Here is an 11,700-nt window from a genome sequence, read left to right as displayed (position 1 = left end):
CATCGTGACTCACCCGGTTGCGTGTGTGTTTTGCGTGGCAACGAGTGCGACGGGTAATGCATCGGCCCATCCACTTCCATGTCTCCGTCCATGCACCCAGGGAAAGTAGGGTCTTTACTGTAGCGTCCAGGACTGGATGGAGGCTCATCTCTGCCCCCATCCAGAAACACGGAGTCTGATTGGCCGCCAGCTGAGCAATAGGACTGGCTTCGGGCCAGCGAACGGTACTGAGAGCCGCCCCAGTTTCCGTTGGCCGTAGCGCCGACAGGAAGTGTTGGGTATAGGCTGCGCCCCAGAGTGCTGACCGACGTGTACGTGCTCCGGCCATTCGTCATGCCATCCATCTCCAGTCCCTGATCTGTGCTCTGTTTTGTTGACGGGATCACAGGAAGCCATTTATAATAGAATAGTGTCGGATCAGAATCGAAAGAACGAACGCGGTAAACGAAATGTATACATATATACGATTCAAGATTGTTTGAGTGGAAATTACGCGACAAAAAAACGCTCTGACCTTGTGCGAGTGATGTCTCGTCATTCCGTTGGCCTGGTTCTCAAAAAATCCGGGTTGCGGCACCAAATACTCCTCGGCGTCCAGGAGTTCCTTCACGTTCCCTCCTTCTTCTTCGAGCAGCGTGCGGTAAAACTGGCTGTCCACCAGACTCGTCAGGCTCATCTGCTCGTCATTCTGGAGTTAAATCATTCGTACATTCATTAATTGCTGTACATGTGCTCTCGTCTACGCGAGTCGATTTCAATTTTCAGTAACGGTATTAATCGCACGCACCGGAATGACGACGTAGCGTGGAGGATCTCGTGCCATGGCGCTGAAATTGTTCACAAGCTCCTTGAACCTGGGCCGGCACTCGGGATCAATCTTCCAGCCTGCCGATCACATCACATGACCACTGTAACCTTGTTGTGAACACTGTAACCTAACCAGATCTCGAAGACCTCGTGATCAAAAAATACACACTACCAAAAGTTTGTGGACCAGAAGAATTGTGCCCATTTGGTTTCAAGTTTGTAACAGTTTGGAGAAGAACCACATATATGTTCTAGAATGGCACTATGGTTCGAACTTACAACTATCTGATGAAAAGTCCTTGACCACCGAGCACAAAGTACTCACATTTCACCATGATCATGTAGACGTCAACGGTGCAGATGAAAGGCTGGGGAAGACGCTCTCCTCGCTCCAGCAGGTCAGGAATGTCCCGCGCGGGGATGAGATCGTACGGCTTCATGCCGAAGGTCATCAACTCCCACACGGTAACTCCTGAATCATCAGTGAACGGCAAAATTACTCTTTATTACCACAGCTTGCTTTTTATGCGTTTTGTCCTCTATTTGGTTATTTGTGCTGTTTAATACGGACCATAACTCCACACGTCGCTCTGGTGTGTGAACCTCCTGTGAAGGATCGACTCCAAAGCCATCCACTTGATGGGCACCTGCAGGAGGCCGTGGTTAGCAAAAAAAAAAAAAAAAACCCAAGAAATTAAATAGCAAAAAAAACCACACACACAAACCTTTCCGCCGTCCGCATGGTACTCGGTTTCGTCGATGTCCAGGAGGCGCGCCAGGCCGAAATCTGTGATCTTCACGTGGTTGGGGTTCCTCACCAAAACGTTCCGGGCTGCCAGATCTCTGTGGACCAGTCGGGCCTCCTCCAGGTAACTCATTCCCTGCAGATGTTTACACAGGTTTGTTGTCCTGGTTTAATTACCGAAGCAACATCTTCCCAGAAGAGTGGAGGTTATTATAACAGCAAATGGGGACTAAATGTGGAATGGGGTGTATGGTGTCTACAAAAGTCGTGTGCAGTGTTGGGCAGTAACGCATTACTAGTAACGAGTTACTTTTTACAGTAACTAATACTGTAACGCTTTACTTTTAAGTAACTTCAAAGTAACTTCGTTACCGTATGGTGCGTTACCCGTTACTTTTTTAAATGAATTAATTTGGGCTAAAGTGTAGACTACAGTCTAACTTGCTTACAGCAGCGTCGCATTGTAGGATTGGTGGATGAACCACTGTAAACACAAAGAAGACGCACTGTGGGCGTGTCTCCGTTTATTCAGGTCTGTGCGGCAGTAATGGCGAGTCGAGGCGAGAGCAAGACGAGTTTCTCAAAGTGGAAATATGCTCATTATTTCACTTTAGTTGAGCATAAAGACAAAAACTTTTAAGTCAAATGTAAGCTGTGTGTTTCTGGTTCGAAGCTCGTATCTACTGCGATAAACAGCAACTTCAATCTGTTGAAACACCTCCAGAAACTCCATGCCTGAGGAGCTAGAAGCTAGAAGCTAACCCGGTGTTCTGTTCTACATTGTTGATAGTTTTCATACTTCAGCTGTGAAAGGAACATTTTTTTAAGAGCTCAACACAACAGCAGAAGCCACTTTAGTTATTGATTGTGAATATATTATTCAGCTTGTTTTGTTATTTATTTCAGAAATCCTTGTGATATATTCAGTTTGTGCTGCTCTGACTTTAATAAAATAGTGTTTAAGAATGACTTTGTGTTTAAGTCAGTTTTGTGTTTGTAGATCATAACGCATAAAAGGGCATTAATGGGAACATTAAAGAACGTTCTTTAAAAAAAGTAACTAAAAGGTTACTTTTAACAGTAACGCATTACTTTTTGGTGGAAGTAATCAACAAAGTAACTGAGTTACTTTTTGAATAAAGTAACGAGTAACTGTAACTAGTTACTATTTTTTAGTAACGAGCACAACACTGGTCGTGTCTGTATTGTAAATATGACGCACTTATTCTATGTACGAAGGTGTATCAAAAAGACTAATGGTGCTGACTGTTGCTATTCCAACCAAGTGCGTTACCACGTCTGCCGTTTTATCGCGTTGAAACAAAGAGCAAACATGAAATTGCACGTGGAATTTGGCAAATCTGCGGCAGAGACGTTTGACATACATGCTTGGCGTGCAAACGTAGATAAAGAAACTACTTTCTTGTAACCAGAGCGATACTTTTTGATGCCACCGTATTCTGCAAGATGATCGTTCATCTATGTAGTTCCACATGAGGCATTCGAACAGATTGGGAGTGCGTCGCTGTGTAGTCGTCTCACCTTAGCGATCTGCACACACCAGTTGAGGAGGTACTGGGATCCGATGCGGTCGTTGTTCTCTCGCACGTAATCGAGCAGGCAGCCGTACGGCATGAGCTGAGTGACCAGCTGCACCGTGGAAGTCAGACAGATTCCCAGCAGGCGGCACACGTACGGACTGACCACGCCTGCCATCACGTACGCCTCCTACGTATACACACACACTGGAATAAACATTCTACCAACAGCCTATTTCAGGTATAACCTCAGTCACTGAAGTGAAATACACTATATGGACAGAAGTATGGAGACCTTTTAAGCCATATAGAGCTCAGACCTTAACCCTCATCAACTCCAAAAGTTCAGTGGAGGTTATTGTACCAACAAATGGGGACTTAATGTGGAACGGGATGTTCCAAAAAACCATTTTTCCATATAGTGTATATGGATGGTCCGATTATTTCGGCTTAACATAATACCACACACTTGTTTAGTAGTCATGGCAACAACAATAGAATACCAGTATGCACTATCCTTTGGGTTTGTCTTGACCAAAAAAATACAAAAATAAATATGAAAACCCCCAGACTTGCATACAAAGGAAATAGTTTGGATAAAAAGACTCGAGGACGCCCTGTGTGACACGTAACCATAGCAACAACTGGATATCTACTAATGTAAGCAAAAAGGCCTTTTCTTTGTATTCAGCCTTGGTATGAGGTATGAAGGCTTTTCTACAGGGCGCTTACTCACGTCCAGAATTTCCTTGTTGGCTTTAGGGGATGTGTTCTCGCGCAACACTTTGATGGCCACCGGGATCTTCATGGTTTCTTCATCCGGGGTCCAGATGCCCTGCACGGCAAAACACAGATATTTCAAAGCTTGGAGCTGAACATAAAGTCTGTTTAACGAAAACTTCTCCACAGAACTCCTGCTAATTCGAGTAGTCGCTCGTGCTGACCTTGTAGACGGTCCCGAAAGCGCCGGATCCGAGGACGCGCAGCTTTTTCAGCTCCGTTTCCTTCAGGATGCGCATCTGAGCCTGATTGGGTTGCACCCCGCTCGGCGTCAACGGCTCCACCAGCTATACGCGGGAAAAACAAATCTTAATTTCTTCGAACCGACACTTTCTGTTGCCGAAGGGTTTTTTTTTTTTTTTTTTTTTTTTTTTTTTTTTTTTTACACATTACTTAAGAATTTACCTGGAAGGAAAAAAACGGCTATGATGAGTCACATTCTTAAACTACTCACTAAATTCCACACACCTATATTACCTGTCCGGTGTCCCATTACTCCTTATATGGTCAGTACTTCCTGTTTTTTTTAAGTGCTGTCAGGCTTCATATTCACATACGGTGTCGAAATTCTTTCACATATCTGAGGTAAAAAGTTCCCTGGGATTCTGTTTTTTTTTTTCGCTAGTGAACTTGTTAGATTTTGGGAATGGTTTACCTGAAGAAAGTCAAACTTATGAGAATAAAGTTGTAGCAATACGAGAATAAAGTCGTAATCTTTTGAGAATAAAGTCGTAATATTTTGAGAATAAATTCGTAAGATTTTAAGAATAAAGTCGTAGCAATACGAGCAATAAAGCTGTAATATTTTCTGAAAAAAGTGGTCATGTTCTCTGACCATTCCTGCCTCAAAAGAAAGTCATTTCTTCCACCCTGTTTGATGAACATGAACAACGTTTTCCTGCGAACCGCAGCATCGACGCAATGCGGCGTTACAAAGAATCGTCAAGCTGCAATTTTTATTCGTCCATCGAGAAGGACTTTTGTTTTCTTATTGATAACGTATTCTAGGTTTATACTGGATAGCAACAACATTCTTTGCGCGTCTCAGACCTCATGTTCCTGCCGCTGTCTCCTGATAGTCTCCTTCTTCTTCAGCTTCTTTTGCCGGCACAGGTAGAAGATGAGCAGAGCCAGCAGGATGAGGAAGAGGACCACTCCGCCGATCGCCGCTATCGTGGTCCCGAGCCTGTCAACAAAAACACTTTTCAGAGATCACAAAAAAAAACTTCCTGTTCCCTTCCAACATGGCACGACTACTTTCTGAGGTATTCGTCCAGATATTTTAATGTTTACCCAGTTTTCTGTGGAACCGGACATCCTCGATCGTCCATCGTACAGCTATCAGGGGAAAAAAAAAAAGTATTATTAGATAATCAATCTCGGATAAAAGTTAACGTTCTGATCTGCCCCGCATCAGTGAAAGGTGACTTCGAAGTTTCAGGAGAAGAATTCAAGCTATTTTACTTGCAGACTGTAGTTATTAGAGCTTAGGAGTTTATGAATTTTTACTTTTCATGTTTAAAATCATTTTAAAGGTCTCAGTGTGATTGGAAATATGATCTCAGTCCTGAGCAGTAGAACAGACCAAAAAATTAAAGATCTCAGGTTTCTGTGCTACTGATGTTTTTAGGTGTAACCTTTTCTTAATTCTGTCACTTCGAAATTTGACATTTGTTTATAAATTATTGAGTGGCAAATAAATGTACAATTCTTGATTAACTCTTGATTATCTCCTCAAATCATTTAGTAGATAGTCTGGTGTTACTGCTAATCTTTTATAAAAAATAAATAAATAAATCACATGTACATGAGTATTCACAGCCTTTGTTATGACACTCAAAATTGAGATCCTGTTTCCACTGATCATCCTTGAGATTGTATCGAGGCACAGAACCGGGTAAGAGGACAGAAAAGTCTCTGCGGCATTGAAGGTCCCACTGAGTACAGTGGCCTCCAAAGAAGTTTGGACTCTTCCTACAGCGAAGCCGCCCCGGCCAAACTGAACGATCGCGGAGGGGTGTCCCGAACGGAACACCGCCTCTTGTGGTATAGAATTGCATTTTCCAGTGTGCATTTCCTTACGAGACGTTGCAGTTGGTGGCGCAGGGAATGCAGTGTCCGCTCTCGTTGGCGTATTTCCACACGGTGTGCTGTTCCTCCTTCACGCCGCTCGGACAGCGCTCCACACACGTGTCGCCGTCCTGGAAGTGCATGCACCCAACGCAATTGGTCGCTCCCTGCAAGAGAAGGGGAGAAAAAAAAATTATGTTTAGTTGGATTAATGGTATCTAAGTGAATAAGGTCATGGGTTCAAATCCCAGCACCACCAATCTGCCACTGAATGTTAGCATGAATGTTAGTAATAAAGGAAATTATTAAACATCGATGTAATGCCTTAAAGGGTCTTACTGGGCCGCTGCAGGAGGCGGAGCCATTGATTATCCGACATTCCGAATGACAGGAAATGCAAGAGGATCCGTCGATGAACTCTCTGATGGCACTACAAACACACACACACACTTAAAAGTTGTTCGTCGATGATCAAAACATAATCCGTAATATCGCTGTATAAATGCAGAAAAACTCACCCGTTCTGGATGTTGCACTGCTCCACACACTCAATGCCGCGTTGAAACGACTTACACGACACGCACCGTCTCGGCCCGGGACCCCAGCAGCTTCCGTTCGCACACAGCGTGTCACACGCGTGACCCTCCGCCACTGAATTTCACAAACACACACACACACGGTCTATAGGCAGAGGTCGGAAGGAATGTATAAACTTCGTCACTGTACTTAAGTAGATTTTTCTGGTGTGTGTGAGACCCTAAGTGTACGAGTGAACACGTGACCCTGTGTGTGTGTCTGAGAGAGAGAGAGTGTGTTACCGCAGGTTTCGGGGTCTCGGTTGTTGTTGCTGATGAGGTTGAGCTCTGGACTCGAGTAGAGCAGAGCTGCCCAGGGAAGGGATGAGGTGTAGCACAGCTTGGAGTTGTTGTAGACGAGCACGAGGCCGCCGCTGATACGACGCAGCGAACGCAGGCCGAGAGACTCGATTTGGAGAGACTGCACTCCCAGAGAAAACACACCCCTACGAGCAAAAAGAGACGGAAAAACAACAACAACAACAGTTTATTAACCTTTACACGTCATTTCCTGATACAATCCTGATACTCAAATGTGCACAAATCTCCACAAAATCTAGGGAAACATCTTCCCAGAAGAGTGGAAGTTATTATAACAGCAAAATTGGAGTTAAATGTAGAATATCTTTTGTTCATATAGTGTGATTTAGACTAGAGGAGGTGAACACGCACTGCTAAGCGCAGCAATCATGTTCAACAAAAAACAGCCATACAGCTTAATCATTAACTTTAATTACCAACACATACAATAAAACACACACACCCTTCTCTTTTTTTTTTTTTTTTTACTATATCCTTGCGAGGCCCTTCCACTGACATAAATATTCATGCAAAACTTACCTTAAAACAAACCTTAAAGACCCCTTTTATATATTTTATAGAAAATACCTTTCTGAACCAGCAGTTTTCCTCGAAAAAACTTTGACCATTTTTGCCAACATGAAGTCAAACTATATGTAGAAATAAGCAGTCGTACTTGTAAAGCATTCGTCCTCTGATGACCTTCAGGTTTTCAAACACGCTCAGGTCGCTCAGGCTCTCAGGCCATGCGTCGATGTACAGGTAACCTGGGGGAAACATCTCTGGTGAGTGCCGAGTTCTCACACAAACCCAACCATGACTCAATTAATCATTTTATATTTTATAAATAAGAAGAACAATGACCATTTGAAACACTAACTCTGTAAATCTGTACCACTTACACTGCAACACTAACATTGTAACTTTGTTACCAACAATGTAACACTAAACTGTACATTTGTAACACTGTATCACAAATAACACTGTATCTCTGTAACACTGCTACATTAATATTGTAAATCTGTAACATTAACACGGGAACTCTGTATATAATGTATATCTCTGGAACACAAATTATCAATACAGTTCAATAACAGTTACACTAACAAATCTGTAACACTTATACTGTTACACTAACATGGTAAATCTGTAACAGTAACACTGCAACATTTACACTTATTGTAACTTTCATTGTAACACTTACACTATAACTTTGTAACCACTATAAATGATAATGTAACTGTAAAACATACACTGTAACTATATGCCTGCATTATTGTAATACTTACAACAGAATACCAATACTGGAGTAACACTTTAATGTAACTCCAACTCTGCATCATTGTAACACTTACACTGTAATTCTGCATCATTGTAATGCGCACACTGTGAATGTAACACTAACACTTACAATGTAACTAACTCTGCATCATCATAACACTGTAACTGTAATTCTGACATTATCTGTAATGCTTACAATGTAACTTGTATGCTTACAATGTAACTGTAATTCTGCATCATTGTAATATGTACACTGTGAATGTAACACTAACACTTTCAATGTAACTGCATCATTTTAACATTGTAACACTGTAACTGTAATTCTGACATTAACTGTAATGCTTACAATGTAACTTAACTTTGCATCATTGTAACACTTGCACTGTAACTCTGCATCATTGCAACCCTTACACTGTAACGCTAACACGTACAATGTAACTCACTTTGCATCATTGTAACACCTACACTGTAACACAAACATTTACCTGTGATCTCCTCTAAAGTGCGGAACACCTCAAGGTCACTCGGCTGCAGACCCGATGAATTACTCTGCTGGTCCCTGTATGTAAAACACAGGTTTTTTTATTAATTAATTAAAAAAATTATTAATTAATTAATTAAATGCCTAAAGTTGATCATTTTCTTACACCTGCATGTCCCCAAATGTATGATTCCTCTTAATGCGCTTCAACACCACCGTTGACACAACTTACAAATGTCTTCCTCCTCTTGTTTTAGAAATTCTCATTTCTCTTAAGAAACGTCTTTGGATGCACAACATATTTAGGAGCAACCTACAGACTTGTTGTAATGATCTTCAAATATCACTGGGAGACAACACGAGATCAGGAGACCTTCAAATCGCAGAAGGTGCTTGACACGTTTTGAAAAGAAGACTTCCAGGACATGTTCCAAAAGAACGTTGTGTTGCTGTGCAAGGGGACTAAATAATGTACTTTCTTGTAAACATCCACCTCGTATTAAAATGTTTTTTGCATGCATTAGCTGTTGAGGTGGCTTCTTGCTTCAGACTCTTCCATGCAAATCATGTTTGTGCCTGTGCACAAAAATTCTGCGTTGCCTTTCAGTACAAGTCTAATCCTCTCTGAGATCGGGGCTTTGACTTCTACTGTACACTTCTACACTCTGCTTACCTGCAATCTATCATAAACAGTTTTTTAACTTCTTAGGGCAGGTCTTAAAGGCATTTAGCTCTTGACCCCGAATCCCACTCACCATTGAAATGACTGTGTAAGGAAAGCCAGGCTGCCATAGATCTTCTTACAGCCCTGGAACGAAGGGATGTTGGAGGAGTTCACAGCTTGGATGCCCTGGAGGTTCCCCATCCCGAGACCGTAACACACTGAGCCGGAACACACACATATATGTATAATCAGGGTGTCTGTATGTTTCACCAAGTAAATGAAATTTAAAACCTACATCTGGAAAGGATTTACAGCGCTTCACTTTTTCCACATTTTATTATGTTACAGCTGAATTCCAAAATGGATTACATTCCTCAAAATTCTACAAACAATACCCCATAATGACAACTTGAAAGAAGTTGGTTTGAAATCTACAAGTCTGAAGGTGCAGAACTTCTCAAACTCCATCAGTTTTGATGGTAGGCATCTGTGCACAGCCATTTTCAGATCTCTCCAGAGATGTTTAATAGACCACTCAAGGACATTCACAGAGTCGTCCCGTGGCCACTCCTTTCTTATCTTGGCTGTGTGCTTAGGATCGTTGTCCTGTTGAAGATGAACCATTGTCCCAGTCTGATGTCCAGAGCGCTCTGGATCAGGTTTTTTAATCAAGGATGTCTCTGTACATTGCTTTATTCATCGTTCCCTCAATCCTGATGAGTCTCCCCAGTTCCTGTCACTGCATGATGCAGCCTCCACCATGCTACACTGAAGGGATGGTTTTGGCCAGGTGATGAGTGGTGCCTGGTTTGCTCCAGACATGATGCTCAATCTTTGTTTCATCAGACCAGAGAATTTAGTTTCTCATGGGCTGAGAGTCTTTCAGGTGCCTTTTGGCAAACTCCAACTGAGTTTCACTACAGAGGAGTGGCTTCCGTCTGGCCCCTCTGTGCAGAGATGGTTGTTCTTCTGGAAGGTTCTCTTCTCTATACAGAGAAATTTAGGAGCTCTTTTAGAGTGACTATCAGGTTCTTGGTCACCTCCCTGACCCAGGCCCTTCTCCCCCGATCTCTCAGTTTGGTCGGGTGTCCTGGTGGTTCCAAACTTCTTCCATTTAAGGAAGATGGAGGTCACTTTGCTCATTGGGACCTTCAATGCTGCAGAAATGTTTCTGTCCCCTTGCCCAGATCAGTGCCTCGATACAATCCAGACTACAGACAAGGTCTACAGACAGTTCCTTGGACTTCATGGCTTGGTTTGTTCTCTGACAAGCGCTGTAAACTGTGGAACCTCATATAGACAGGTGTGTGCCAAATCATGTCCAATCAACTGAATTTACCACAGGTGGACTACAATCAATTTGTAGAAACATCTCAAGGATGATCAGTGGAAACAGGATGCACCTGAGCTCAATTTTGCATGTCATGGAAAAGGCTGATAATACACGTGATTTTTTTTTTTTTTTCGTTTTAAATTTTTTTATAAATTTGCAAACATTTCAAACAAACTCCTTTCACGTTGTCATTGTGGGGTATTGTTTAAAGAATTTTGAGAGAGACTTTCAAATACATGTATGCAATTGCAGTAACCACATTGCATAAACCAATCAGGCAAACCAACCGAGAAAATACACTTAATTACACACTTGTACCTTTCGGACATTCTCCTTCACACTTCTCGCATTTCTGTGTCTCTTGGCCATCGGGTTGGACAACGGTGACCTCCTGATTTGCTATGGGGCAAAATGATGTGCAAGCTACAGCCATGGCCAAATAGTTATCTGCAGAAAACATGATGAAGAGAATTATTTCGAGTTTTCCGGTTCTCTTTAGTGTTTGTATATAGAGTGGGTAGAGGTAAAAAAAATAAAATAAAATTTATTAATTAAAAAGGCAGTTTACTGGGACACGTTTTCACACAGGTGGCACCGAAGTTGAACTTCTTGTTGGGGTTTGGTTTGGACTGGAATGCCAACTGGTCATAGATGGAGGCAGAAGGGCAGTTGTCTTTGCATGTGCCGCTGTCGTTAAAGTGCCGACAAGCCTGAGGGAAAGGAAAAAGAAAAAACTGAATTTAAGGGTCAAAAGCTAGAAGTGTAAAGGAAACTGTTACATAAACAAACAAAAAAAACGTGCAAAGGAAACTGTGGCATGTGAAGGAAAGCTGGAAGTGTAAAGAACAATCATAAAAACAGCTATAATATAACTATGATGTAAAAAGCCAGAAGTGTAATGGAAACTGACGTAAAAAAATGTTTAAATAAAAAGCTAAAAGTAAAGTAAAAGTGTACAGGTGTAAAGAAACCTGATATATAAAGCTAGATGTATAAAGAAATCTGTGTAAAAGAAAGCTAGAAATATAACAAAACTGGAAAGTTTTTTTTTTTCCAGTAAAGCAGTGCTAGCATTTATGAAAAAGCAGCTGAAAGTGTAAAGAAATCCATGGCATGTAAAAAGCTA

General features: G+C 41.9%; 1 protein-coding gene across 1 annotated transcript in view; it reads right to left on the bottom strand.

The window, feature by feature from the left end:
* Positions 1 to 11,700, bottom strand: part of erbb2 (erb-b2 receptor tyrosine kinase 2) — a 27,944-nt gene that overhangs the window by 3,888 nt on the left and 12,356 nt on the right. Inside the window, exons 7-26 of the mRNA XM_083557071.1 lie at positions 11,143 to 11,284; positions 10,893 to 11,021; positions 9,333 to 9,459; positions 8,582 to 8,655; positions 7,492 to 7,582; positions 6,759 to 6,961; positions 6,459 to 6,591; positions 6,280 to 6,370; positions 5,953 to 6,107; positions 5,164 to 5,208; positions 4,921 to 5,056; positions 4,035 to 4,157; positions 3,827 to 3,925; positions 3,095 to 3,280; positions 1,533 to 1,688; positions 1,379 to 1,454; positions 1,133 to 1,279; positions 788 to 885; positions 515 to 688; positions 14 to 365 (exon numbers count right to left, since the gene is read on the bottom strand). Coding sequence (XP_083413197.1) covers positions 14 to 365; positions 515 to 688; positions 788 to 885; positions 1,133 to 1,279; positions 1,379 to 1,454; positions 1,533 to 1,688; positions 3,095 to 3,280; positions 3,827 to 3,925; positions 4,035 to 4,157; positions 4,921 to 5,056; positions 5,164 to 5,208; positions 5,953 to 6,107; positions 6,280 to 6,370; positions 6,459 to 6,591; positions 6,759 to 6,961; positions 7,492 to 7,582; positions 8,582 to 8,655; positions 9,333 to 9,459; positions 10,893 to 11,021; positions 11,143 to 11,284 — 2,737 coding nt within the window. The remainder of the gene's footprint in view (positions 1 to 13; positions 366 to 514; positions 689 to 787; positions 886 to 1,132; positions 1,280 to 1,378; positions 1,455 to 1,532; positions 1,689 to 3,094; positions 3,281 to 3,826; positions 3,926 to 4,034; positions 4,158 to 4,920; positions 5,057 to 5,163; positions 5,209 to 5,952; positions 6,108 to 6,279; positions 6,371 to 6,458; positions 6,592 to 6,758; positions 6,962 to 7,491; positions 7,583 to 8,581; positions 8,656 to 9,332; positions 9,460 to 10,892; positions 11,022 to 11,142; positions 11,285 to 11,700) is intronic.

The sequence above is a fragment of the Silurus aristotelis genome, assembly GCF_946808225.1.
Source record: "Silurus aristotelis genome assembly, chromosome: 12".
Classification (NCBI taxonomy): Eukaryota; Metazoa; Chordata; class Actinopteri; order Siluriformes; family Siluridae; genus Silurus; species Silurus aristotelis.
The sequence above is the reverse complement of the archived record's forward strand: the minus strand, read 5'-3'. Positions and strand labels throughout refer to the sequence as shown.